General features: G+C 37.9%; 1 protein-coding gene across 2 annotated transcripts in view; it reads right to left on the bottom strand.

Moving 5' to 3' along the window:
- Positions 1-26557, bottom strand: part of PPP1R21 (protein phosphatase 1 regulatory subunit 21) — a gene marked incomplete at its 5' end in the record, with an annotated part of 56678 nt that overhangs the window by 23593 nt on the left and 6528 nt on the right. The window contains 12 exons of one of the 2 annotated variants that reach the window (XM_082672446.1): positions 2063-2155; positions 7775-7911; positions 10486-10574; positions 10662-10763; positions 13234-13383; positions 13873-13925; positions 16076-16170; positions 17147-17205; positions 17777-17941; positions 19071-19172; positions 21535-21681; positions 24484-24552. In XM_082672446.1, the coding sequence (XP_082528572.1) occupies positions 2063-2155; positions 7775-7911; positions 10486-10574; positions 10662-10763; positions 13234-13383; positions 13873-13925; positions 16076-16170; positions 17147-17205; positions 17777-17941; positions 19071-19172; positions 21535-21681; positions 24484-24552 (1261 nt within the window). Of the gene's footprint in view, positions 1-2062; positions 2156-7774; positions 7912-10485; positions 10575-10661; positions 10764-13233; positions 13384-13872; positions 13926-16075; positions 16171-17146; positions 17206-17776; positions 17942-19070; positions 19173-21534; positions 21682-24483; positions 24625-26557 lie in introns of those variants that run through there. The other variant, XM_082672447.1, reaches the window with a different exon arrangement.

The following is a 26557-nucleotide window of genomic DNA, read 5'->3' as shown; positions in this document are numbered from 1 at the left end:
TTGTGGCTCACGGGCTCTAGAGCACAAGCTCAGTAGTTGTGGAGCACAGGCTTAGTTGCTCCACGGCATGTGGGATCTTCCCAGACCAGGGCTCGAACCTGTGTCTCCTGCATTGGCAGGTGGATTCTTAACCACTGTGCCACCAGGGAAACCCCAGCCTGCCTTCTTGATTGCCTTCCTTCCTTCCTTCTTTCCAACTTGGACCAAGCAATTAAGGGCAAAGCATCAAGGGAAAAGATTTGAAATAAAAGTTCTCTTAAAAACAAAGTATATTCTGGTAATGCAAGTTAATGCTCACTCTGAGTGTTCATGAGAGATACACAACAGTCTTCCAACTGCGTAAGAAGACAGATTTGAACTGTAAAATTAGCAACAAGAGGCCATAATCTGCTTGCCAACCATCCTTCATGTTTCCCAGTCTTCTCTCTTTATATTATGTTCACTTTCAAGGACAGAAACAAGCAGAGGCCCAAAGGGGACTAAGGGAGCCTCTGATCCTCCTCTGATAATCTCCACCAGCTCATAGCAAATAATAATAGTAACATTCTTTGATTTGGACCACTTGGCATCTTCTGTCATATATGAACAAAAGCATTTTTAGAAAACTCAGAAGTACATTATTATTTATAGAAATATAAATAAAATCAAGATTTTTTGAAATGTAAATGAAGCTTTAAGATCCTCAATGGACAGCTACCCTCCATTGCTCTAGCCTCTCTTTTATCAAAATTCTAGAGAAAACACTAGCAGGAACAAATAGTAACATTAGCATAGGAAAACTTAGGAAACAAAACCAAAAAACGTGTAGCCACAGAGCTACTTCTGGTTTCAATGGCCTAGTTCTACGTTACGTAAAGTTCTGGAATAGAGGACTATGGTTAAGTCTGAGCTCCCCAAACCAAAAGCTGCACAGGAAAAAGGTACCAGTCCCTTGGGTTTTCTATGGACCAGACTAGGTTCTGCAGGGTTGGGGCTGCCTCTTGTCACCTGCCACCAAGACTGTCTATGCAAGCTGTGATTCCTGCAACCAGTGTTAGCTCCAGAAGTACAGTGACTTTTAAAGTTCCTTATAATTGAAGACAAGCCACAGGAAGGACCATTTTCCAGACTGAATGGTAAGGCAGTACTGGGTTCCAGACTGAATGGTAAGGTAGTACTGGGTAATTCCACTGAAACTAAGAATGATTCCCAGTAACATAGGTTATTATGTGGTTATGTGCCAACCTATAGAAAGGCCCCAAATATAGCCATCTTATACATGCCATCCAAAAAAGTTTTAAGTTTTTAAAAAGTATTTTCTGTGAAACCAGCAATTGGTCACTAACTGCACACTAAACACCTCAGTGAAAAATCTAGGCACCTGGGCTATTTCCAATAGTCCTTAGTAATTGCTCCTGCCCTCCTCTCCTCCCCCTACTCCAACAGTCTTCAAACGGAAAAGAACAGAGGAAAAAAACCTAGAAGCCATGCAGAAATATAGATTAAAAAATCAGGACTCAGAATCACATGCTAGGAAGCAAATGAAATGACCGTCGACAAGCATATTCTTAGAAGCACATAGCAACTAAAAACTGACCAAAGCTTGAAGACAGACCTTCATTCCTTAAGGCTCTCCTGAACAAAACAGGACTTATAATGGGTACTCTAAACACAGAAATACACAGGAGGCTACGTAGAAAACCAGTGCATTCTTTCTGGGATCTTTAAACCTTCATTTCCTCAGTTCCTTCATGTTTGGGCTCTAACAAGTGCAGTATTTTGCTAAATGCCTCTGAATAGCATGTCTGGCTTGATAAAATTCATACACCTGCCTTAAGTCAGTGTAATGTATTTTTGGCTAAAGTTCTGGGCACAGGGGTTTCTCTTCAGCACTTTGTTTACCTTCAGGAAAGAAGCAGATGGGAAAAGCAGAAGGCAGTAAGCTGTGCACTTCAACGTTAAGCCAAATGCTACTAAACCTTTATGTGGGGTCTATTAGCCTTGGCAGTATTTGTTTAAATCTCACTCAGGCAGATCTGAGAAAATGGGACAAAGCTTATTTATGTTCTTTTCCAAGCCTCACCTTTCATGACATCATGAAATCCATGCAGAGCAGCACCAACATTTGTTAAGACAGAACTGTAGTTTGTCCGAAGGAGTCCATCTGGCTCCGTACCTAGGAAACCAAGATCACAAGCCTAAGCATTTTCCCAGAAGAATTCACCTGAAAAACTGACAGCCCACCATCTCCCCTCTACTTTTGGGAAGAGAGAGAGTGAATACTGATTGTGATATGTTGAAAATAATGGCTCTTAAAATCATTGTAGACACATTCAGATAGAATGGTGATAATTACAGGGAACTAAACTGATTTGCATCCCCCATGTCCACAGATATTAATGGTTACAAGAATCAAAATTAAATTGCTAAGCAGGATTATGTCTTTCATGATTCTTTTTGAAATGAAAGCCTTTGTGAATTTCACCTTGTTACTACAGAACACATTTCTCATTTTGTGCTTTCCCTACATATTATTGTTTGCTGAACATCACTAAAAACACTATTATTCAAACATCACAGTTCCAATTCTGGCATGACAGCATAAGCAAGCTCCACATACCCACTCACCAGCACAACTGGTGAAAATGATTTAAAAATAACCACTTTAAACTCTGGAAATTATCCTAAGGGCATACAGCAAGTAAAGAAACATTTAATCAAGAAAATCTGTATTAACTCAGTAACAAAAGCAAGAATCTGTGGTATGTGAACCAAAACCCACTCGGTCCCCTCACCAGTCAGTGAGCTAGAAATCCCAGTCCCGAGGGTGCAGCCAAGAGCACAAGGCTCCCTCTCCCCTAGCTCAGCTGGAGGGCTGCATTGCTTATCTCGCTCTCAGCTACCTGTTGCTGAGGCTAAGTTCTAGGTAAATATGACTCAGAGGTGGGGGGTTCTCTTCTTTTACCCAGCCCTGACTTGTGGGATGGAGGCTCTACGTGGCATGGTGCTGCTGAGAATCTGTGGCCCTGATCATCCTGGCCCCAGCTCATTAACAGGAGTTCCATGATGAAAGAGGCAAGCTGAGGAGCCCAGCGGCTGCTGCCCTACCTCTCCATGGAGTAATGCAGGGGTGTCACTCTGAGAGAAGTGCATCACTGTCATCATCCCCTGCACAGAACCATGGCTCAGAGATTTAGCCCAAGGGAGAAACAGTTCTTAAAACAGAAAGCTCTGAATCTCTTCCCAAAGGAATTGACTTAATTCACAACAGACTGTGGAGAAGAAGTTCAAGCCTAGGGATGCTCTCAAAAATAATGGCACTTGTGCTGAAGGTAATTCGGAGGATTCATTGGAGATATAAGGTAGACTGACACCTAGACACACAATAGAACAGTTAGACTTAATTGATATCTACAGGACACTACATAAAAAAAAAAAAAATAGAATACACATTCTTTTTCCAAGGGCACATGGGACATTCTCTAGAATAGACCACAAACTAAGACCCAAAACAAGCCTCAACAAACTTAAAAGGACAAAAATTATTTCAAGCACCTTTTCTGACCACAAGGGCATGAAACAAGAAATCAACCACAGAAAGATAAACGAGAAAAAAATGGTTATATGGTGACTAAACAACATGCTACTAAAAAGCAAATAGGTCAACAATGAAGTCAAAGAGGAAATTAAAAAATACCTTGAGACAAACGACAATGAAAACACAACCATACAAAACCTATGGGATGCAGCAAAAGCAATTCTAAGAGGGAAGTTCATAGTGATACAGGCCTACCTCAAATAAACCTAAACTACCACCTGAAACAATCAGAAAAAGAACAAACAAAATATAAAGTCAGCAGAAGGAAGGAAATAATAAAGATCAGAGAGTAAATAAATAAAATAGAGATTTTAAAAACAACAGAAAAAAATCAATAAAACCAAGAGCTGTTTTTTTGAAAGGATAAACAAAATCAACAAACCACTGACCAGGCTCACCAAGAAGAAAATAGAGAGGGCCCAAATAAACAAAATAAGAAATGAAAGAGGAGAAATAACAACCAATACTGCAGAAATATAAAAAATCTTAAGAAATTATTATGAACAGTTATATGCCAAAAAAAAATTAACAACCTAGAAGAAATGGACAAGTTTCTAGAAACATACAGACTGCCAAAAAGGAATCAAGAAGGAACAGATAATCTGAACAGACTGATCACTAGAAGTAAAATAGAATCTGTAATTAAAAAAAAAACCTCCCTGCAAACAAAAGTCCTGGACCCGATAGCTTCATTGGGGAATTCTACCAAACGTACAAAGAAAAACTTACACCTATCCTTCTCAAACTCTTCCAAAAGACTGAAGAGGAAAGAACACTCTCAAAGTAATTCTATGAAGCCACTATCACACTGATATCAAAACCAGAAAAACACACTACCAAAAAAGAAAATTACAGGCCAATATCTTTGATGAATATAGAAGCAAAGATTGTCAAAAAAGTTTAGCAAACCAAATCCAAGAACACATAAATAGGATCATACACCATAATCAAGCTGGATTCATTCCAGGGTCACAAGGATGGTTCAACATACGAACATCAATCAATGCGATACACCACATGAACAAAAGAAAAGACAAGAAACACATGATCATATCAACAGATGCAGAAAACGCATTTGACAAAATTCAACATCCATTCATGATAAAAACTCCCACCAAAGTGTGTATAGAGGTAACAAATTTCAACATAATAAAAGTCATTTATGACAAACCCATAGCCAACATAATATTAAGTGATGAAAAGCTGAATTCTGGAACAAGGCAAGGATGCCCACTTTCATCACTTCTATTCAACATAGTATTGCAAGTCCTAGCCACAGCAATCAGACAAAAAAAAGAAACAAAAATATCCAAATTGGAAGGGAAGAGGTAAAATTGTCATTATGTGCAGATGACATAATACTCTATATAGAAAACCCTAAAGACTCCACACAAAACTATTAGAACTCATAAATGAATTCAGTAAGGTAGCAGGATATAAGATTAATATAGAGAAATCTGTTACATTTCTTTACACTAACAATGAAACACCAGAAAGAGAAAGTAAAAAACAATTTTGTTTAAAATCATATCAAAAAAAAAAAACCTAGGAATAAGCCTAACCAAGGTGGTGAAAGACTTATACGCTGAGAACTATTAAACACTGATAAAGGAAATCAAAGATGATTCAAGAAAACGGAAACTTACCTCATGCTCTTGGACTGGAAGAAATAATATTGTTAAAATGCCCATACTAGCCAAAGGAATCTACAGATTTAATGCAATCCCTATCAAATTACCCATGACACTTTTCACAAAACTAGAATAATTCTGAAGTTTATATGGAACCACAAAATATCCAGAATTGCCAAAGCAATCCCGAGGAAAAAGAACAAAGCTAGAGGCATAACCCTTCCAGACTTCAGATAATAATACAAAGCTACCATAATCAAAACACCATGGTATTGCACAAAAACAGACATATGAATCAATGGAACAGAATAGAGAGCCCAGAAATAAACCCACACACCTACAGCGCATTAATCTTCAACAAAGGAGGCAATAATATACAAAGGGGAAAAGACAGTCTTTTCAGCAAGTGGTATGGGAAAGCTGGACAGCCACACATAAATCAATGAAGTTAGAACACTGCCTTACACCACACACAAAAATAAACTCAAAATGGCTTAAAGACTTAAATATAAGACATGACACCATAAAACTCCTAAAGGAGAACACAGGCAAAACACTCTTTGACATACATTGTAGCAATATTTTCTTAGATCAGTCTCCCAAGGCAAAAGAAATAAAAGCAAAAATAAACAAATGGGACCTAATCAAATTTATAAGCTTTTGAACAGGAAAGGAAACCATAAACAAAATGAAGACAACCTACAGACTGGGAGAAAATATTTGCAAACGATGCAACTAACAAGGGCTTAATTTCCAAAATATACAAACTGCTCCTACAGCTCAATATCAAAAACACAAACAACCCAATCAGAAAAATGGGTAAAGGGAATTCCCTGGCAGCCCAGTGGTTAGGACTCTGTGCTTTCACTGCCTAGGGCGTGGATTCAACCCACTGATGGGGGGACTAAGATCCCACAAACCGCATGGCACGGCCAAAAAAAAATGGGTAGAAGACCAAAACAGACATTTCTCCAAAGAAGACACACAGATGGCCAACATGCACATGAAAAGATGCTAGAGAAATGAAAATCAAACCTACAATGAGCTATCACCTCACACTGGTCAGAATGGTCATCATCAAAAAGTCTACAAATAGGGCTTCCCTGGTGGTGCAGTGGTTGAGAGTCCGCCTGCCGATGCAGGGGACACGGGTTCGTGCCCCGGTCCGGAAAGACCCCACATGCCACGGAGCGGCTGGGCCTGTGAGCCATGGCCGCTGAGGCTGCGTGTCCGGAGCCTGTGCTCCGCAACAGGAGAGGCCACAACAGTGAGAGGCTCGCATACCGCAAAAAAAAAAAAAAACTTGTTCACAAATGTCTATAGCATCATTATTCACAATAGCCAAAAGGTGGCAACAACCCAAATGTCCATCAACTGATAGGTAGATAAATAAAATGTGATATATCCATCCAATGGAATATTATTCTGCAATAAAAAGGAATGAAATACCTATACATGCTACAACTTGGATGAATCTTGAAAATATTATGCCAAGTGAAAGAAAGCAGTCACAAAGGACCACAGATTATATGATTCCATTTATATGAAATGTTCAGAACAGGCAATTCTATAGACAGAAAGTAGATTAATGGTTGCTTGGTACTGGGCGGGGACAGAACAGGGGAATAAGAGGGTGATAGCTAAAGTATACAGGGTTTCTTCTTAAGGTGATGAAAATATTCTAAAACTGACTGTAGTGTTGATGCACATGTCTGTGACTATAGTAAAAACTACTGAACAGTACACTTTAAATGGGTAAATTGTATGGTATGTAAATTATATCACATTTAAGCTGTTACAAAAAACAAATAATCAAATCACTACTATAAAAATCATGGTTTTCTTACAAACATCATTTAAACTGAGGTCCATTCAATGGCCTGAAAATACTTTTTTCAAATTAAAACAGCATTTTTTTCCCCAAGACTTTCAACCTTTACATTTTGGGGCTTTGTTATGATACAGTTCCTCTAAAAATAGCATTTTTACTATTAACCTTCCCTTCCCCTATGCTACTTGTTGGAAAGTTGCTACGAATTCTTAAGCTTTGCCCCTCTCCATTTAAAAAAGAGGAAGGAGAGAAAGAGATTTAATTTTTTTTTTTTTTTCGGTACGCGGGCCTCTCACTGTTGTGGCCTCTCCCGTTGCGGAGCACAGGCTCCGGACGCACAGGCTCAGCGGCCATGGCTCACGGGCCCAGCCACTCCGTGGCATGTGGGGTCTTTCCGGACCGGGGCACGAACCCGTGTCCCCTGCATCGGCAGGCGGACTCTCAACCACTGCGCCACCAGGGAAGCCCAAGAGATTTAATATTTAATGTATGTCTTTGATGCCTGATATTGTACATTCTTAATTTAACTTAATCACATTTACCTCCGTTTTATAAGTGGGAAAACAGAAGCAGAGAAGTGATTTGCCCAAAACCCTAAATGTACAAGGAGCTGGAGGATTTGAGTTCAAGTTTTTCTGACCCTCTTCTCACTTCAACACGCCAAACCACCTCCCTTCTCAAGCTTCTTGTACTCTAATTTCTTCAAGTTGAACCATGAGTAACAAACATGCTTACTTGGCAAGGCGAGAAGACCAATGTAAGTCTGCAGCTTCTCAAACACAGCTGTCATCTTTTTCATGTCCTGGGACAGCTCTAGATTCCTGGCTCGTAATGCAGACGTGCAAAGGGAAGCTTCACATTCTTCTTCTAAACTAAGAATGGGCAGATTTTATAAAAGTGAGCATCCTGAACGATTTTCAACTAGCTATAAGAAACCATCTAAATTCTCAAACATCTATATCCAAAGAGAGAATTTACCAAAAAAGGAATTTGATCTCATTTACAAGGTTCCATTTTTTATACCATAATACATACACCTGCTTGCTGCAAACGCCAATGCAGCAAAAGACGACTAAATGGAAGAAAAAATAAAGGGAGGTGCCCATTATCTTTCCATCCTGAGAACAGCAAAAACATGTTTCCCTTCAAAATATTTTCAGGAGAAAAATATTTCATAGACTGAATTCCTAAAGAGAATTAATTACACAGGAACTAGGAGAGAAAATCATTGAGAAACCTTTTTCAGTGTATGTAGGTTCAAAAGTCAAACAGATTGGAAAAAACAATCTATAGGCTCAATACAAAAATAAATGCTTAACATTCATAAAATACATTTTACCATTTTCAATTTTAAATGGTGCTTTGGAAAACTTAATTATAAGGTTAAAAAAACTACATTGACTCTTAAGAGTGTTTATTTAAAATGTGCAGTAATCAAGTAAAATGCTTTTTACACAAAGCTACAAAAGTTATTAGCACAGAATGATAATCATATCCATTCCCTTGACCTTGCCTCTTCTATTTATTTATAGCAAACAGCTTCATTCGGTACTAAGCCCATTTACTACTAATGAACATGTCATCTTGTCAACTAAAGTGGTATTTAAACCAATGACCAAAAAATTGCCTAAAAACATAAATACCTGATAACATAGGGCTGAAGGCATATGGAACAGAACATTCCAAGAATAGGAATCTTAAATCAAGAAAGGACTTATCCAGTGTTTCTAAAAATGTAATAGTGAAAAAATAAATTAAGATAAAATAACAATGCTTAACTGTTTCAAGTAGTAAATACCACTTTTGCAATGGTTCTTTTTTTTTTTTTTAATAGGAGAAAAAAAAATTTAATTACATATGTAGGGGAGTCCACAAAGACATTGAGACTCAAGGGCAAGTGGGGCAACTGAGGCTTATATATGCCATCCTGAGGTAAGGAATGGGATAGGAGCCTGGAGAAGGGGAAGTCACAGGATGATAAGAAGAGCAGATGTTTGGCAATTAGAAGTTTTGCAATGGTTCTTAGAGTCTTTTCAACGTAAGCCAAATCAATAAAGTGTATTCAATTTAGTGTTAAACTTCCAGAGTCAATTTTCAAAAAAACTTTAATTATACTGAACTAAAACATTTAAGGATCTGAATGAAACTGTTTGTTTGTTTCAATAGTTTACTTGTTTCAAAATGTTCATTTGTTTCATTAGTTTGTCATAATTCCCTGATTCCTAAAATTCTGTCATGTGCACAAATCATAGAATTCAGTTACTGAAATGCCTTTGTTAGGTTAGAATTAGGAAATAAGATGGAAATAAGATGGCTCTTAACACATTAATTTTTAATAATAAAATTTCATATTATTGAAAAGCTAAAACCTACTACTTTAGTTTTTTTTTTTTTTTTTTTTTTTTGCGGTACGCGGGCCTCTCACTGCCGTGGCCTCTCCCGCTGCGGAGCACCAGCTCCGGACGCGCAGGCCCAGCGGCCATGGCTCACAGGTCCAGCCGCTCCGCGGCACGTGGGATCCTCCCGGACCGGGGCACGAACCCACGTCCCCCGCATCGGCAGGCGGACTCCCAACCACCGCGCCACCGGGGAAGCCCCTACTACTTTAGTTTTACAAGGACTTAAATACTATAATTACTTGTATATTTTCAACATCTGTAAGTTATTCATCTACGTATTTCCTAAACCTTATTTTGCAATATACTATACTACATATATGCTCTTATTTCTCCTATGTATTATTATTATTATTGTATTATTTTTTGATTACTTTTTTTAAAGACTAAATCTTAGGATGAAAAGATTTAGATGAATTAGGACTCTTGGTAGTTTTAGACCAAAAGTATCAAAATGTACAAGGAGTATTCTCAAATTTCCAATTACATAAATTATTTTCTCTTGCCTTTCTAGAAATGTTTAAGATGGAGCATTTAAGGCTACTTAATGACATATCCTATGAGGGCTGAAGTATGTACACAAAGTTTTTACTTTATAACTTAAATAAATCACCAATAATAAAAACAATATACTATTTCAAAGAAACCTAAGGATTATAAATTGCAATGTAGAGGTTAACTATTATAACACCCACCTAGATGTTTATAGTAAAAGGATAAAAAACACCCCAAAATGAAATATTTCCTTCAATAAATGTGTCATTCACAATCATTAAAAATACTGGTTCATATTGCATTATGTGGTTATAGTAGTAATCTCAGTACAGAATACTGAAAAAACCCTAGCTGACAAACTACAATTCAATTTTCTTAAATATAAGTTTGTGCTGCTCAAACCATGACTTTCCTTTTTCACAAAAGTCCAAATTGGTTGTGGTGCAGAAAGGTCAGGCAGATCACAAGAAGCACATGTTATTACTTTAGTAACTCCAGCACAGCTCAGATGATACCTCGCAATTCCCCAAGCTCCCTGGCCCAGAGGGTAAGTACCTTTTTAACTGATAAGGAAGAATCTTCCTAAGAAAACATATGTAAGAGGTTAAATGCTCTGAAAAAGTTTTCAATTTCACAGTTGTCTCCTGGAAAAGAAAAAATTTCAAGGTTAATAGAGTCATTTGAAAAAGAAGAGCTCCCATTTCCAGAAGTAAAACATAGAAGAAAATTACCAGGACAGTCACAGTATCCTCAGTAATACTTTCAAATAAATGAAGCATTCCTTCCTCTAGAGGGCGGACATAGGATGCATTTTCATGAAGATACTGTGAGAACTAAATAGAAGGGAAAGAATTGTGAGTTAAATCACTGGAAAATAAAGAATAGCAAAACATTTGTAAATGGACTCGCTGAGTTTTAAACCTAAATTCTTTTGCAAACTTTTTTTGGGAAATCAGGCTTTTACACAGAGCTCCCCTCTAAAATCCTAGCTATTATTCCCAAGTCCCCATTCCATTGCAAAATGAGGAACTAGAAGAGGGATGACATAATTAATGACCAGGCATGAAGCAAATGGGGAGGGGATACTATTTACAACACAGTACCAACAGGCCTTCTTCTCTAAACAACTGCTTCTTCATAGGGGTCCCAGTTAAAAAAAAAAAAAAGGTTTGATAATCAAAACTGTATGACAGATTTTTGTGTTATATAACTCATTTAATTTAACTCATTTTTTAGAAGCAAAAGACTTTTAAGTACAGTTTCCTATTTTCACTGTATACAATGTTCAAGGTTAACAAATTCCAGGAATGTAATTATCATCAAAATGAGAATATAAAAACTTTTATAACTGTCATGGATACTGTAATATTTACAAAGGACTAATTCAGTATGAAGAATAGATTCAGAAAAAGATTCCCCAGGCATTTAGACAATTGAGAAGCAAGAAGTTAATTTTTCACTTGTGAAACATCTCAGTTTTCTAAATACTGTATAATGGCTCAAATTTCTTTTTCTCCGTATAGAAATGTAAGGTCTCATTTTGCAGATAGGTGATTCAATTGGCCCTACTGCAAACTACACAGATATATGGCCCTGGGAAATTCAGTCTCTCTGGGCTTCGATCTTTAGAGCTGTAAATAAGTTGAACTCTAAACGTCTACTTTATGATTCTATGAACAAATCTAAACGCTTTGGTCATCTTTTAACAAATGGTTTCTGAATCTTCAGTAATACAGACTTAATAGAAAATCACATAGGGCCTTTCAGAGGCCAAAGCACCAAGGGTAAAATATTGAGAAAAATAGGAATTCTGCAAAGTAATGAAATGTTTCTATTAAGATTAACGTATTTGATTCTCGCTGTGTGGGCATAATATGGCAACAAGCTAAAATAAAGTAATGGCGGGAATTCCCTAGTGGTCCAGTAGTTAAGACTCAGCACTTTCACTGCTGGGGTCCGGGTTCAATCCCTAGTTGAGGAACTAAGATCCCGCAAGCCAGACGGTGTGGCCAAAAAACCCCCAAAACCAACCAACCAAATAAATAAAAAAATAAAAAGTAAATAAAATAAAATAATGGACAAAAAATCAGTGGAAAAAAATGTTTTTATATTATAGGAAGTATAAAAGAAAATATAACTACATTAAAATGCTGCAGTTCCATTTTCCTTACTGAGGTCATTTGAAAGCTTTTTCCCACGGTGATATTAAAGAGCATTTCAAAGGCCCAAAGTTTAATTTTTATGACCTTCAAAAGATTTGTAGAGTCAGATGAAAATTGATGAAAAGCAAGCATCTGCTGAGGGCTTCCTATGAGTACTGCAGCATGACGACAATGGTAAGAGCTAGCCTTTACTGAGTACTTACTATGCGCCAAGCACTGTTCTTAGCACTGTACATGTATTATCTCATTATCCTCAAACATACATACCTGTGGGGTAGGTACTTTATCCTCCATTTTCAAGATGCACAGAGAGGTTAAATAAACTGACCAAGGGGACATAGAAAGTGGCAGAACTGGGCTACCACCCCAGAAGCATGACTCCAGAATCTAAGCCTTTGCTATACTAACAGGATCTGTGGACATAAATACTATTCAAACCCTGGAAATACTGCATGATGCACACACAGACACCAAAAAAAAGCTGATGAGAAGAATCAGGTAAGCAGAGAGTGGCATGACTCACTTCAGACACCACAGTATGGGGCACTTAGAGTTCATCTATTACAAGCCCCCTAATTTCCTCCCTTCAAGATGGCCCCAATAATCCCCACCTCCTGCTATTCTTGGCTCTGAGTAACACCCACCCTCACACACTGTGTCAGGGCCAGTCTGTGTTACCAGTACAATATGGCAAAAGTGGTGGTATGTGACTACGTGCATACTCCCTATGGTTTCCTACTCCATGGTTTTGCTCATGTCTTTCCCTCTCCTGCGGTGAAAAAATACCCACCCCGCTTCACTCCTCCCATGCAAATCATGCTCATTTTTCAAAGTCCAGTTAAATCACCAAAGACCCTTTCCAGACACTACCACCGACAGCAATCTCCCCTCCTTGATGACCTCATATCACTTATTGCCCATACCACTCACTCACACTAAGGTCTTTAACAACTCCCTTACTATTTCATTTCTTAAGAATCCCCACGTTTGCCATATTTTACCTTAAGGGTAAAGACTACGATTTGTAGCTTTTCCCATGTCCTCCACAGTACTTGGCAGAGGCACACAAGTGGTCTGATAATTAGTAACAAGTCTCCACGTTTGTTCAGGGCAAACAAAAGGTATCCTGAGTTAAATGTACCTTCTGATTCAATGGAGATATAGTGTCAATGGCAGAATCAACAGGAAAAATCTGAATCCTCTGTTCTGTATAGGTGTGAAAGTTCAGAAGACCCTTGACGAGATCTTGAACGAAAGCCAGGGCCTGCCCAGCGATATCCCGCATCTTCAGCTTTAAAATGAAAAGGATACAGTTAAAGTCAACTATCAAGTTATTACTCCCAAACAACTTTAATAAGTCTGCTTTTGGAGAAACATTTGAATTCTAGTATAATAATTCCTTAATTTAAATTCATTTGCTCCCGCTTAGATTTTAATACTACCATCTAAGTAAATTACAATAGAAAGCCGCCAGCTTTGGTAAATACACCTCTCCACTTAACCTAGACTGTTTAAGTGCAAAACCTAAAAGAAAGGTATGACTTAAAAATCAGTGCATCCCACAATTCAGTTCTAATGTTATCGGACAAGAGACAGCAAAAATCTATATTATTTACAAATTCAAAAAACAGCGAGTTTCACAATTTTTAAGAATGTATGAGGAAAGAAAGTAAAAGTTAAACGCAATGGTTTGGTGCACTAAACAGAGGCCCAAACAACTAATTGGTGTTTCTGAAAAGTTTGACACACACATCACTGAAAATAAAAACTTCATCTTTACCTGATGTCTCCTATTGTGGACTGGAACGTTCAGAGCATTGTACTGACTATATTCTACAAAACAAAAATGGCTGTTCATTAAGTCATTTTACATTTACGAAAAAAGAGCTTAACTGAGAAATAATAAATGCTCACCCCATTTCCCAGCTTCTCTCCCGCTCAGCCCCTTCCCTTCCTGATCACTGCAGTGCACTCTGCACAGGCCTCTTTGTACTATGCACCCCTCATTCCCACCACTCCCAACAGGGGGGCTCATCCATCCCAGTTGGGTCAATCAGTTGGTGCATCAGTTTCTCTCCCCAGATCTAGGCTTTTATTCACAAATGTACACATCAGTAGGTAAAGAGATGCACACCAATCTGTTAGAATATTAAGCCACAACAAAGTTACCGTCAACATCTTTCCCATAAACCTGCTCCCCGTCTGCCTCTTTGATTTCTGTCAGCTGCACCACATCATTCCACCACACTGCCTCCTGTTGCTCCCTTGCCTCCCTGCATCTCCCTGACAACTCAGGCTCCAGCCTCCATCACAGCACACCAGGACTATCATCACAACAGCATCAGCCCCCTTCTCCCATTCCAGGGTAGTCTGCACTCTGTTGCCAGATGAACTTTGTGAGTGCACAAATTTCACCAAGACATTTCCAAAAGCTTCTGCAACAACCTACTGACTTGCAAATTAAGTCCCCCCAAGCCCTTTGCCCAGAACTTGAGGGTCCAGCCCCACCCTCCCTTTCAGAACTTACCCATCATTGGCCTCCACATCCCACCCACTCTGGCATCCAGTCATACTTAACTAATTACTGCTGTCAGGCCCTGACAGCACCTTTATCCTACATAACCACACTCCATGCAATTCCCTGGCTCATTCTCCCTCACCTCTCTTACCAATAAAACCTACTTTTGCATCCTGGCCCAACTCAAAGCACACTTCTTCCAAAAGGCTTCCCCAAACAATCCCACCAGTAGTAATCATCCTTACTCTGAAACCCCAAGAGGTTCTTCATGGAATAGCTTAGCTTATATTTTAGATATTTCTCTACCTTATTTCTTCCCTACTGGACTATAAATTCCTTGAGGGTAGGTAGAGATTTTTGTCTTATACGTTTTTGCATATCCTGTGCTCCCCACCCATTTAGACTTTCAGTAAATAATCTCTAAATATTTCGGAACTAAAAGTAGTAACCTACTTGTGACATGGTAAGAACCTAAAATAGGGTGACAACTAGTACTGGAAAAGAAAGGATAAACCCAAAGAGACTCAGAAGGAAATGATTAGAACCTGATGACTAAGGAATAAGGGGAAAATGAAATGCCAAGGTTTTAAGCCTAGTGGATCAAAGTATGCTGGTGCTATTTCCATTAATGTAGAAAGCAGTAACAGGTGTTGTTTTCAGATGAATTTAGGTTTTTGATATAATAATGACATATGCTGATTTCAGTGTTAGAGCAAACTACTATTTTTCTTTGGTGTCTTTTCTTCCCTCTTTTTTTAGGTCTTCCCTAAGAAAAATTGAGAAGAAGTCAAAAATTAATTTCAATGATATAATTGTAAAAAAGGAAATGTGTACTAATTTAAATTTAAGTTTCCGGATCAAAACAATTGTTTTCTTTGTCTTCAAGGTTTAGATTTAATACCTGTCTAAAGGTTACAAATTTGGCATCTGTTATATATGTAAGTTGATTTTTCTTTTTTTAACTTCTTTTTGTTGCTCTTGGCTGTGTAAATTACCAGACCATTCCCAGGATGAGCAGGAAGCAGGGCTTACCCAAGTCAACTCCCTAACTATCTCTGGGGATTGTCCAAAGGGCAGGAGATACCAGGCTAAGAAGATTCACCTCCCACCCATCCTGCTACTCCTCTCCCACCTTGCCGCCCACCATGATCAAATTTTCTTGTACAAATATTCAGGTACTTTATGTGAAGGTTGGTTTTCACCTTGGGATATGTTAAATACATGCAATTAAAAAATGTGGCTTTGGGCTTTTTCCAAGAAGCCTAGCTTCAGAATAGTTATGTGACAAATTAAAATCTCCGTATGAAACATGAAGGCCAAAGCTGATCAAAAGGACAAAAAGAAAGCAACCCTCTGTTAGGCCAAAGAGATTTTCTGCCAAATAGATTACAAATTATTTTAATTAGTTGGCTATCATAAAGAGGTTCAGAGTTGCAAATAATGGAAAACTGTACATAATACCTACTTGTATCATTAAAAGGTACTTTTTCATTGATGATTGATAAGGATTCCTCTAATCTACTTGACAAATCTTCATGAAGATTCTTTAACTGTAACTGACTGAAAGAAAAAATACAAAACCACATTATCAATAGACAGTAGGTCATGATTTGCTTGTTACCTCAACAGCTGGTACCAGGCTTTCAGAGGATGGTACCTGACATCTGGGATACCCTTGGTAGTAGAGAGTTGTTAAAAAAAAAAAAAATGAAGATAAGAAAAATACTAAGCCTTGATTCTAAAGCTCCTGAGACTCCTGCTGAATGACTGGAAGTTTCAAAGAATTTATCACAGTCCCAATATCTTATACAGTTTTAAGTTTATCTCCCCAAGCTCAAAATAATCTTAGAGCCATTTCAAACTCATAAATTTTCTCTTTACAACACATAAATATTTGTCCAAGTATTATGGTAAACGTTTTTAAAGTATTAAAGCGTTTTTTTTCTCTTGAGCTGAAAATCTGATCATTTTGGGTTTTGATTCAATTAAGACCATAGATACACCATGCATGTTCAATGCAACTAAACTGAAAAAATGCACTTGATTGATCTTATTAAAACCTAAAATATGTCATTTATCAAATAAATGTTGGTGCATGCTCTTACTACCTAGAGATAAGTAATATTTTAAAATGTAAATATCTCCAAATTATCAATAGATTGCATAACCTCATTTTATTTAAAATTATTTAAAATTAAAAGGTTGACACCATGATCAATAGTCAGTTTTCCTGACTAATGAGAAGGCCTTCTCTTTAGAGTAATCTAAAACAGAAAGGACCCAGTCCTCAGTACTGGAGCCCCAGAATGCCATCTGCCACAGTCCAAAACATCTGCAGGCTGAGGACTAACGCACAGGCCACTCTACAAAGAATTCATAAGGTCCCACAGATAACAAAACTGAAAAGGACCGTGGAGACGATCTACTCCTGTCTCATTGCAAATGTGAGAAAATGAAGACAGAGGAGCTACTACACCAAAACTCGGGTCTTCTGATTCTCACTTCAGGGCCCCTTGGAATTCACGTTTCCACATACCATTCTTCTGTCCGAAGTCGACATTCCTTGGCCTCCTTTTCTAGAGTCTGAGATTTTACCTGAATTTTAGAAGGAAAAAAAAGCACAGGGAACTCTACTCAATATTCTGTAATAAACCTATATGGGAAAAAAATCTGAAAAAGAATGAATATATGTGTATGTGTAACTGAATCAGTTTTCTGTATACCTGCAACTAACACAACACTGTAAATCAACTACACTCCAATAAAATTTAAAAAAATAAAAAAATTTTAAAAATAAACTATGCCAAACTATATTGTTTGGCTTTCCATTTTGAAATGCTACAGGTAGAGAAAAAATTTTTCTACCCTTTTTTTAATTTTCTGGTTTTCCCCTATAAATTTTATATAGCTATTTACTTGAAATTGTGTTCAATTTGCTAGAAATGTGGTGTGACAAATATAACTAACCAAAATTATATGCATATTGGTCTGTCAAAAAAATAAAAAGAAGAGCAGAGGGCTCAGGCCACAGATGTGAGCTCGCTGCGGAGACGCTGCAGGCAGCAGTCCTGCCTTGAATGGCTAACTTTTGTTCTATAAAGCAGGTGGATGATTTCCAAAAGCCTGGACTATTTTTTCACATGCTCTCACCAACGGCGGGTCTTACCTCTAGTTTAGCCTTGTCGTTCTGCAGCTTCTCGATGGTTTCCATGTACTTCCGGGTCAGGCCATCGACCACAGCTTGGTGCTGGGCCGCTTCCATCTCCAGAGTGGCCAGCCGACTCCTTAGCTCTGCTTCCACGTGCTTGTGCTGCTCATCGGCTTCAAAAAACTGAAAAGAAAAGATCATGGCGTCTTCTCACAACATCCCAATATATACAAATGAAGAGAAAACAACTGCAGCGACTAATCATTGAGCAACTTCCATAAGGTTCCATATGCTCACTGTGCAAAACCACACAGGCATGAGCTCGGTGGAGCCTCACGGCAGGTCAGAGGTGGTGTACTTGTAATCCCTCCTTTACAGATGGGGAAACAGAAGCTTCAAGGGATGACCTAACTTGTCAAATGTCTCACAGTCACAGACTGACTCCAAAGCCTGTACCTCCTTCCTCCCAGGCTCATGGATTTCTATTTTAAACCATTTCTGGCACACAGAAAACTCAACTGACCAGGGTATGACTTTTCTGTTAGGCTGATTTCTGCAATTAAATAATCAAAAATCAAACAGGTGTTACTCCTGAAGCAGGTAAGCCTCCTTTCCTTAATGAGAAGCCAGTAGTAATTAAGAATTATGAATACTTAACAGAAAATTCATGAAGTCAAAAGTTCATTTTGTAAACATTTTCAAAGACTGAGAATGCATATTTATTTTCCACTGTTTGACTATGCTCACCATTTCACACAAAAAATCAGGAGGCATAGTTGAATACACTACCCTATGACTCTTAAAATATGCTGAATGGTTTGGAGCAGACACTGATTACTCAACATTCCACAAATATTTGAGGGCCTGCCATGAGTGAGGCCCTGTCATGAGGCTGGGCAGACAAAACCGACATGGTCTATACACTAATGAGACCTTAAAGACTAACAGGGAAACAGATAAAAACCAACTAAGCTATCATAAATTAAAAAGCAAACACTACTTATTGATAAGCCCCCATCCAACCACCTCCTATATAAAATGAAGAGTGCCCAGTATACTTCTTTATTGTTAACTTATGAAGTTATTCTGCTGTACTCTGAACAAGTGTATATTCAAAGCACACATCCGTATTAAAACATGAATGAGATCTAAGAAATGAATGAATGACAGTGACGTATGTACCTAAGGACCACAGGAAACATTAAAACACCCACCCATACACAAAGCACTCTATCTTGCACTGGTTTTTCCACATTGCAGATCATACAACCCATTTTTAAATTCATATGGAAAAACAGAAAGATTTTCTCACTTGTATGTGCAACCGTTCATTCTCTTCTATCTTCTTTTGCAGGTCTTCATCAAAGACACTCTTCTGCTCTTGACTCAACTGAGAAGAAGATTCTCCACTTTTCTGATGGAAAGAATAAGTTATGTCCACATAACTTTCATCCTTTAGAGAAACATCCTAAGGTACACAGATTCTCTATCACCTTAGTAGCTTGTCTCTTCTACGTGTTCACCATTCTCAAACAATCCTGCAAAAGGTATACAGTCCATCATTTAACTTTTCCTATGTGACACAAGTTGGAACTGCAAATATTGCAATGAGCAGGAAAGCTTAAAAAGAAGAGAGAAAATAACAGATAAGGCTCACTATTCTTTGCAGATGAATTCAGGAGTAGTTCTTTTGGAAGACAGAGCAGACCCAGAAAGCTAGCAATACAAATATGCTAATAAATATCATTTCAATTGATCTTTTGGTTTGGGAAATGACAGTTTTACCAATTCCATGAGTCTGAGTTGTTAAAACTCCTTTAAGAAATTAACAGCATTCACAAAAACACATTTATACAGAAGTTCACATAAATTTCTAATTTAAAAAACATAAGATAAAGCTATTATAAATAAACAGAAGGAAAAAGCTCAAAGATTATGAAAAATACTTGCCTTTTGCCTTTTTACCAATATTAACTTTTTCTACATAGAACAGCACTATTTAAGAGCCAATAATGAACATCTGTTTTCATGGAATACACACAGAAGTGTGACTATTCAAGGGGCAGCCTAACAATGAACTGTTCAGACATCAGTCACCACCCTCCTCTGCCTTTCTTGTGCTTCACTCCTCACTTAAAATGAAGTCATTTACTGATCCAATGTGAACCAGTGATTAGAAAGCCCTTTGAAAATGGAGCAGCTATGTAACAAACAGACAAACAAATAAACATTAAATGCAAACACAAGAGGTATGTGCACACAAGGAACACTGTTGAATGACATATTCTGGGTCCTTAGTGCTTCCAAATGTGGAAAGCTCTTATTAAAATTAATTCAGGGCTTCCCTGGTGGCGCAGTGGTTGAGAGTCCGCCTGCCGATGCAGGGGACACGGGTTCGTGCCCCGGTCCGGGAAGATCCCACATGCAGCGGAGCGGCTGGGCCCGTGAGCCATGGCCGCTGAGCCTGCGTGTCCGGAGCCTGTGCTCCGCAACTGGAGACACCACAACAGTGAGAGGCTCGCGTACCGCAAAAATAAATAAATAAATAAATAAAATTAAAAAAAAAAAATTAATTCAGAAGTAATTATACCCAAATCTCTGCTAAAACAGCCCTGGGAGAGGATCTCACTAACCTGGGGAGCATGTTTGAAATACAGATGGCTATTCCTTCCCCAAGGGTCTTTCAGAATTTCCAGAGCATGTGTATTTTGACAGTTTCCCAAGTGATTCTAATACATAGCTGTTTTGCCCTCTCTCTTCCCCATTTATTTGAAAATTACCACTCTAGAGAATTCCTCCATGTAGGGGAAATGCATATGGAAATGTACTAACACATAATTATGTCAACTGCCCATCATATGGCAAATACAGTCCTGGGTACTTTTACATGATCCCATTTAATCCTGACAACAAACCTGAGAGTATCTTTCCCACAACTGAGGTTGCAAGGCTAAACAATTTGCCTAAAGTCATAGAACTATAAATGGCAGACAAAGAATTCAAGCCTGGGCTCAACTCCAAAGCCAGCACTCTTCCCTCCACACCACGCTGCTTCAGAGTTACTGCGGGCCTTCTTCCCTCCAACCATTCTATTATTATTGCCTCAATCCACACATTTGCGGGGTGCTGTTCTACAAACATGCAAGACTTTTAAAGACTCAATCACTAGCTCCTGCCCTTAAAAAAGAAGCAACTTCTAAATCACAGAAAGATCAAAAGTACTGGATCATCCATCTTAGAGTAATCAGAATCTCACCTCACAACATAAAACCAGAAGGGAAAAAATCATAATTACATCTCAGGACAATAATACCAAATTGAACTCCTAAGAATAAACACCCGAAGAAAATACATCTGCAACAAACTTACAAGCCTAATGTATGAGCACTTCAACTGCTACTTTCACAGACAGCAGCTACACTTTGACAATGTTTCTCATTCTATCTGCCCTACCTTGGGTTAATGGCAACTCAGTATAACTAAAAAATATCCATAATTTTAACCAATATGAGATACTCCCTTCACTTTTCTCAGTCACTAAATCAACTATGTGCATGTTGGCTCCTAATAAATTCTTGAAAACTCACTTCCATATGAAAATGCCTCTAATACTGGTATATATTAATAATAAATGTCTGCTTTCTTAACCCAATATCCAGGTGTAATAATGGAACTTTAGAGTATTTGGAGGTGAGGTCTTCTGTTAAAACCAGGATGGCCTGGAGATGTCTGTACCTAATGACAAGGTCACACTAACTTGCTTTTACTTGACCTACCTTGTTTTTCTTGCCTCGGGGTTCACTTAGAGCCAGCTCATCTTGAAGTAGCTCTACTCTCTTGGCAAGCTGCAGATTTCGGAATGTCAAACTATCCATTTCCTGCTGTAGTTTTCTCAGTGATTGATCCTTCATTTTCAGTTGTTCCTACATCAAAGTGAAAAGAGACCATTCCTTGTAATTTGGCCTTAACATTTAAAAATAATGGAAAAAAAATTTTTTTTCTTTCACCAAAATATAATCAAAACCTCTTGCTTTAAGGAATTCAAGTTGTATGTTTATCATTACAGTTCCTATGTTTTTAGGTCTGTTTTGTGGCAAAATCATTTTCTGGCCAAACCAAGCATATTTAAAAATAAAACTAAAGGAGTATATATACTGAAGTAACAGTCATCGACTTAGAGTAAAATATCCATAACTATGTGTTGTTATGTAATGTTCTTATACTTGTGTCTGGCAGTGAGGAGACGCAAAGTCTGAGGCTACAATTTTATAAACTTGAAAGTTTAAAGAGAACCTCAGACTCCTGATGATGCCCTTTAGTAAGCAAGAATGGAAGAAATATATTTGTATTCACTATTTCCTATAAATCCTCCTTGAATTTAAGTCAGTCAAAATGAAGTCTTTTTAATACACTTTAAATTATTCTGATTTGTCAAAGATAAAAATCAATATTATCCTACCACAAGAATAGTTTCAGATGTCTTAAAATGAAAATAGCAACAAAATCTAAACAACACATCTTCTACTGACCATTCTGTACTGTTTATACCATGGTAAGGGTAAGAAAATGGGAAACAGGAGAAATATTTAGTTTCACTCTATTTTTTTAAAAAAATATTATTCTGGGGCTTCCCTGGCGGTCCAGTGGTTAAGACTCTGTGCTTCCAGGGGGCATGGGTTCAATCCCTGGTTGCGGAATTAAGATCCCATATGCCACGCGGCGTGGCAAAAAAAAAAAAAAAAATTATTCTAACTATATTTTCCTTACAACGTTCTGACAACTTTGTGTTCACTGGTAATCAAACACAGATGGCCATATACTACCATATATTGAAAGATCTGTGCTTTTATTACTTTCATTGAAAAACCACTATAAAGCTAAGAGGTCAAGTTTTAATGAATAGGGGATTTAAGGATATTGAAACAGCAACCTAAAAACCAGAGGCTGGTGTCTGCCATCTATTGACATTATTTGCATGTTGAGGGCACAGCTAGAGGGATAGAATATGTGTTCATTAAAGAGAAAAACATTTTCCTTTTCTGTTGTTTGTTTAGTAAGTCCTTAATTTTTACTTGAAGTTCAATGGTAAACTTAGGCTCAGCCCATGTCCAAATTACTATATATTTCAAATTATAGAAATTCAAATCAATGAATGCTTACTGTACCTAACAACTCATTGAAAAGACAAACCCAATATAATCAAATGCCTACTCTAACAGAGACATCCTAACATTCCCATTGAGCAAACTGGCAAACTGTCATTCTCACTATAATTCTAATGACCACTGTGATGAATAGTAAAACATAAAGTAATTTCTTTACATCCTTATAATTAGTTAATCACTAGTTGACTAATGTTCCAACTCCATTAACCAATCAGTAATTTCAGAAGACATCCATCCCAATCTCTCTGTAAACCCTAGTTTCTGCAATGAGGACGATAATAGTGGCGTCTGCCCTCACAGAGCTGTTGTGAAAACTGAGATAATGGATGTAATGTGTTAGCGTAATGCCTGACACACAGTGGGTGCTCAATAAATAGAGCCTGCTATTGCCACCACGGCCACTATCACAGGGTTAATTGAACACAACCAGCAACAGGAGGGTGTCAAACACCAGAGTGGGCTACTAAGACGAGCTAGGAAATACCTTCCCCAGTAATAGGTTTTAAACATCATGAGGAGAGATAATAATCATTTCTTCAGTGATCTAGGCAAAATAATAACTTGGCTAACATATCCTGACTTTAAAGCTTATTTTTAATCGTCTCAGCTTGGGCGCAGAGAGCTTTGGGAGTATGGGTAAGATGCTCTGAACTATCTCAGCCCTGAGTCTGTGGAACAGCACCTGAGGAGGGAGCGCCCTCAAGACACAGATTTCTCTAGTGGAGGATCCAACACCAGCCACGTGAAAGGACGTATCTCTGGGTCTTGGAGACCTGAGTGGAAATTCTCAGGATATGTCACTGGTTGGGGCCTACTCCAGAAAGAGAGAAGAGTAAAGGGAATCTTAAGCCCTTTTCTCTAAAGAGGAAGCAAGGGAGAGAGCGAAAGAATGAAGTAGGCAGTATTAACTGAAGCTTGGCCAAGAAGGAATCCATATCCTCGAATTAATTTTTCCAATTAAAAATATCACTAAGCAGTACTTATTATATGCCTACTAAAATGAGGTAGAAACATATTCCTGCAACTCCCACCATATTTCTCCTCTCAGTTAAAGGTCCTGATGGTAAGATGTATCACTCAAACAGTCCTCATTAACACAGGTTATTACTATTAAACAGCTCGACCTCAAAGCAAGATTGATGGACTAAATGATTCACATTTTCAAATCCATTTAGTAGGGGACAACCATCGGCTGAATGCTTGGGATATAAACATGAATATGACACAGACCCACAGAGTGCTATCAGATGAAGCCAGATAAGAAGCCCCATTAATCCTGATGAATTTAGCTATGAGAGAAGCAAGGTATGAGAGAAATGCATTACACACAGTCCAATAATACATTTTTGTAATTTCTAGCTAAGGAAGTCAAAGCACATCACATTCATACCTAAGCAAGTAGGAAAGTTAAACACAAAAAAACCCTATTACCCTCCCCTATTCCTAGTGAGTCACTGTCAGAGTTGGGAATTTAACCCAGAAAACTGAGCTGAATTCCCTGCTGTGAGCTTCACCAAACACTAACCTAACCCTCACAACACAAAGTACCCTGTAGCCTACCTTTAAAGCAGCAGAATTTGCTTGTTCATCCACGACACCTTTTTTCAAGACCTGATTCTGAGCCCGAAGCTGAAAACAGAGGAGGTAATAATTAATTTTTAATATAAAGCAATCACTTATAGCAAGGAAATCACTTACCATAACTTTACAGGAATCAGTACGCTGAGTAACTATCTGCTCACATATATATGAGAACAAGAATATTAGCCCGGAAGAGAATAGTAGAGATCATCAGTCTGCCATTTTACAAATAAGGACACAGAGGCCGAGCTGCCCAATGACATAAAACTAATCAATGCAAAATTGAGACTAAAATCCAGGTCTCTCGACTTCCCGTACATGGTTCTTTCTATGAAACCAATCACCTCCCTAAATAAAAACTAATACAATAGATAATAGGGTACTGAGTATGTCATTTTCCTTGAAACTCTGACACACCATTCATCTGTAAAGTACACACAACTGGACTGATTATGGAATAAGAATTCAACAGAAAATCAAAATATAGGGCGTCAACATACCCAGCAGTACACTGTGCCTAATATTAGTCATGCAAATATCATTGCCCGCAATAGCCTCAGGAATGGAGGACTTTTAATCAGGCATCAGTGGAAGCAGTGTACAAAAGCAACTAAGAAGCAAGCTCAATTTAGAAATTGATAATAATAGCAGCTAGCATTTGAATGCTCCGTTACATACCAAGCACTGTCCTAAATACTTTACATACACTACCTCATTAATCCTCACAACCCTATGAAATAGGTGCTATAATTATCGCCATTTACAGATGAAACCAAGGTACAGAGAAGTTCAGTGGCAATGCTGAGATTCAGACAGCAGCAGTTTTGACTCCAGGCATAATGTCATTAGACAATATTGGCTACTATTTTATAAAGCTACATATAAATGAGAAAAGTAGTGGGCTGGAGAGGTGACAGAAGCCTTTGAAGGGGTAGGACTTGGGCTTCTTTCACAGTTTTTTTTTTTTTTTAATTGAGGTCTAACTTTATTTTAAATAAAATATACAAAACAGAAATCATACAGCTTGATGAATTTCTACTTAGGTATACATCTGTATCACCACCACCAGCAGGGTTTTGACAGATAAACCTTCTGTAGTTATCAGCAAGCACAACACAGAGCATGTGAGTATAAATATACCAGCCCAGTGTAGCTGAAGCAAAAGGGTTACAGACTAATTTTCTGAGGACGCAGTACAGAGACCATGATAGACCAGGTTCTTCTCTGAGAAACTAAATGAATGGGAGAATTTCATCTATGAGCTTAAAAAAAAAATCTACTTCTAGCTCTGCATAGCTCACATCTGTCTCCTGAGAACAGAAATGACTTTTTTCTATGCCAGAAGAGTAGGAATATTTGAATATTTATGAATTATCTATGATTGTTTTTGTGTGACAATGACATTAGAAATGAGTAGATGCAACAGAAACCATATGGCCCCAAGCCTAAAATATTTGCTATTAGGCTCTTTACACTCTGCTCTAGAAGTTCAGAAGAGAGAAATAAATCCCACTTTAATGTTGACTTCCATTGTGTAGTATTTTACCTTTTAAGCAATATCAACATATCTTGGATAATGTGCTACCTAGGTAAGAGAATTCAAGAAATACTTTCAAATCCATATAGCCAAAGGACAGCGATACTACTTCAGTCTTTAGGTTTCATTTCATACCCCTGTTCTAACTTTGCTCTCTGATCTTCTTTGTGTGGTATTTAGAAGGTCCTAATGACTGCCTCAAGGACTAGGGATGAAGCTTGAAATCTGCTGAACTGACAATTTTCTGTAGGATCAGAACTACATCAGTTTTCAAACAAATAAAAAAAACCTCACCTTTAATTTTTAAGGCACACTTATAAGCTACATAAAGCAAACTGAACAGCCTACTGTGTCATAAAAGCAAAATTAAAGTTTCCAAATTACTGCTGTTTGGAACTTAATCTGATTATAATGAAAAATGATTTCGATTTTCCTTTGGAAAATATTGTTTGCTAAATTGGTAACAATTCAAACACAGTTTCAATGGAAACATTCAACAGAAAATGCAGCTTTTAG

Source organism: Grampus griseus (assembly GCF_964374135.1).
Source record: "Grampus griseus genome assembly, chromosome: 15".
Classification (NCBI taxonomy): Eukaryota; Metazoa; Chordata; class Mammalia; order Artiodactyla; family Delphinidae; genus Grampus; species Grampus griseus.
The sequence above is the reverse complement of the archived record's forward strand: the minus strand, read 5'-3'. Positions and strand labels throughout refer to the sequence as shown.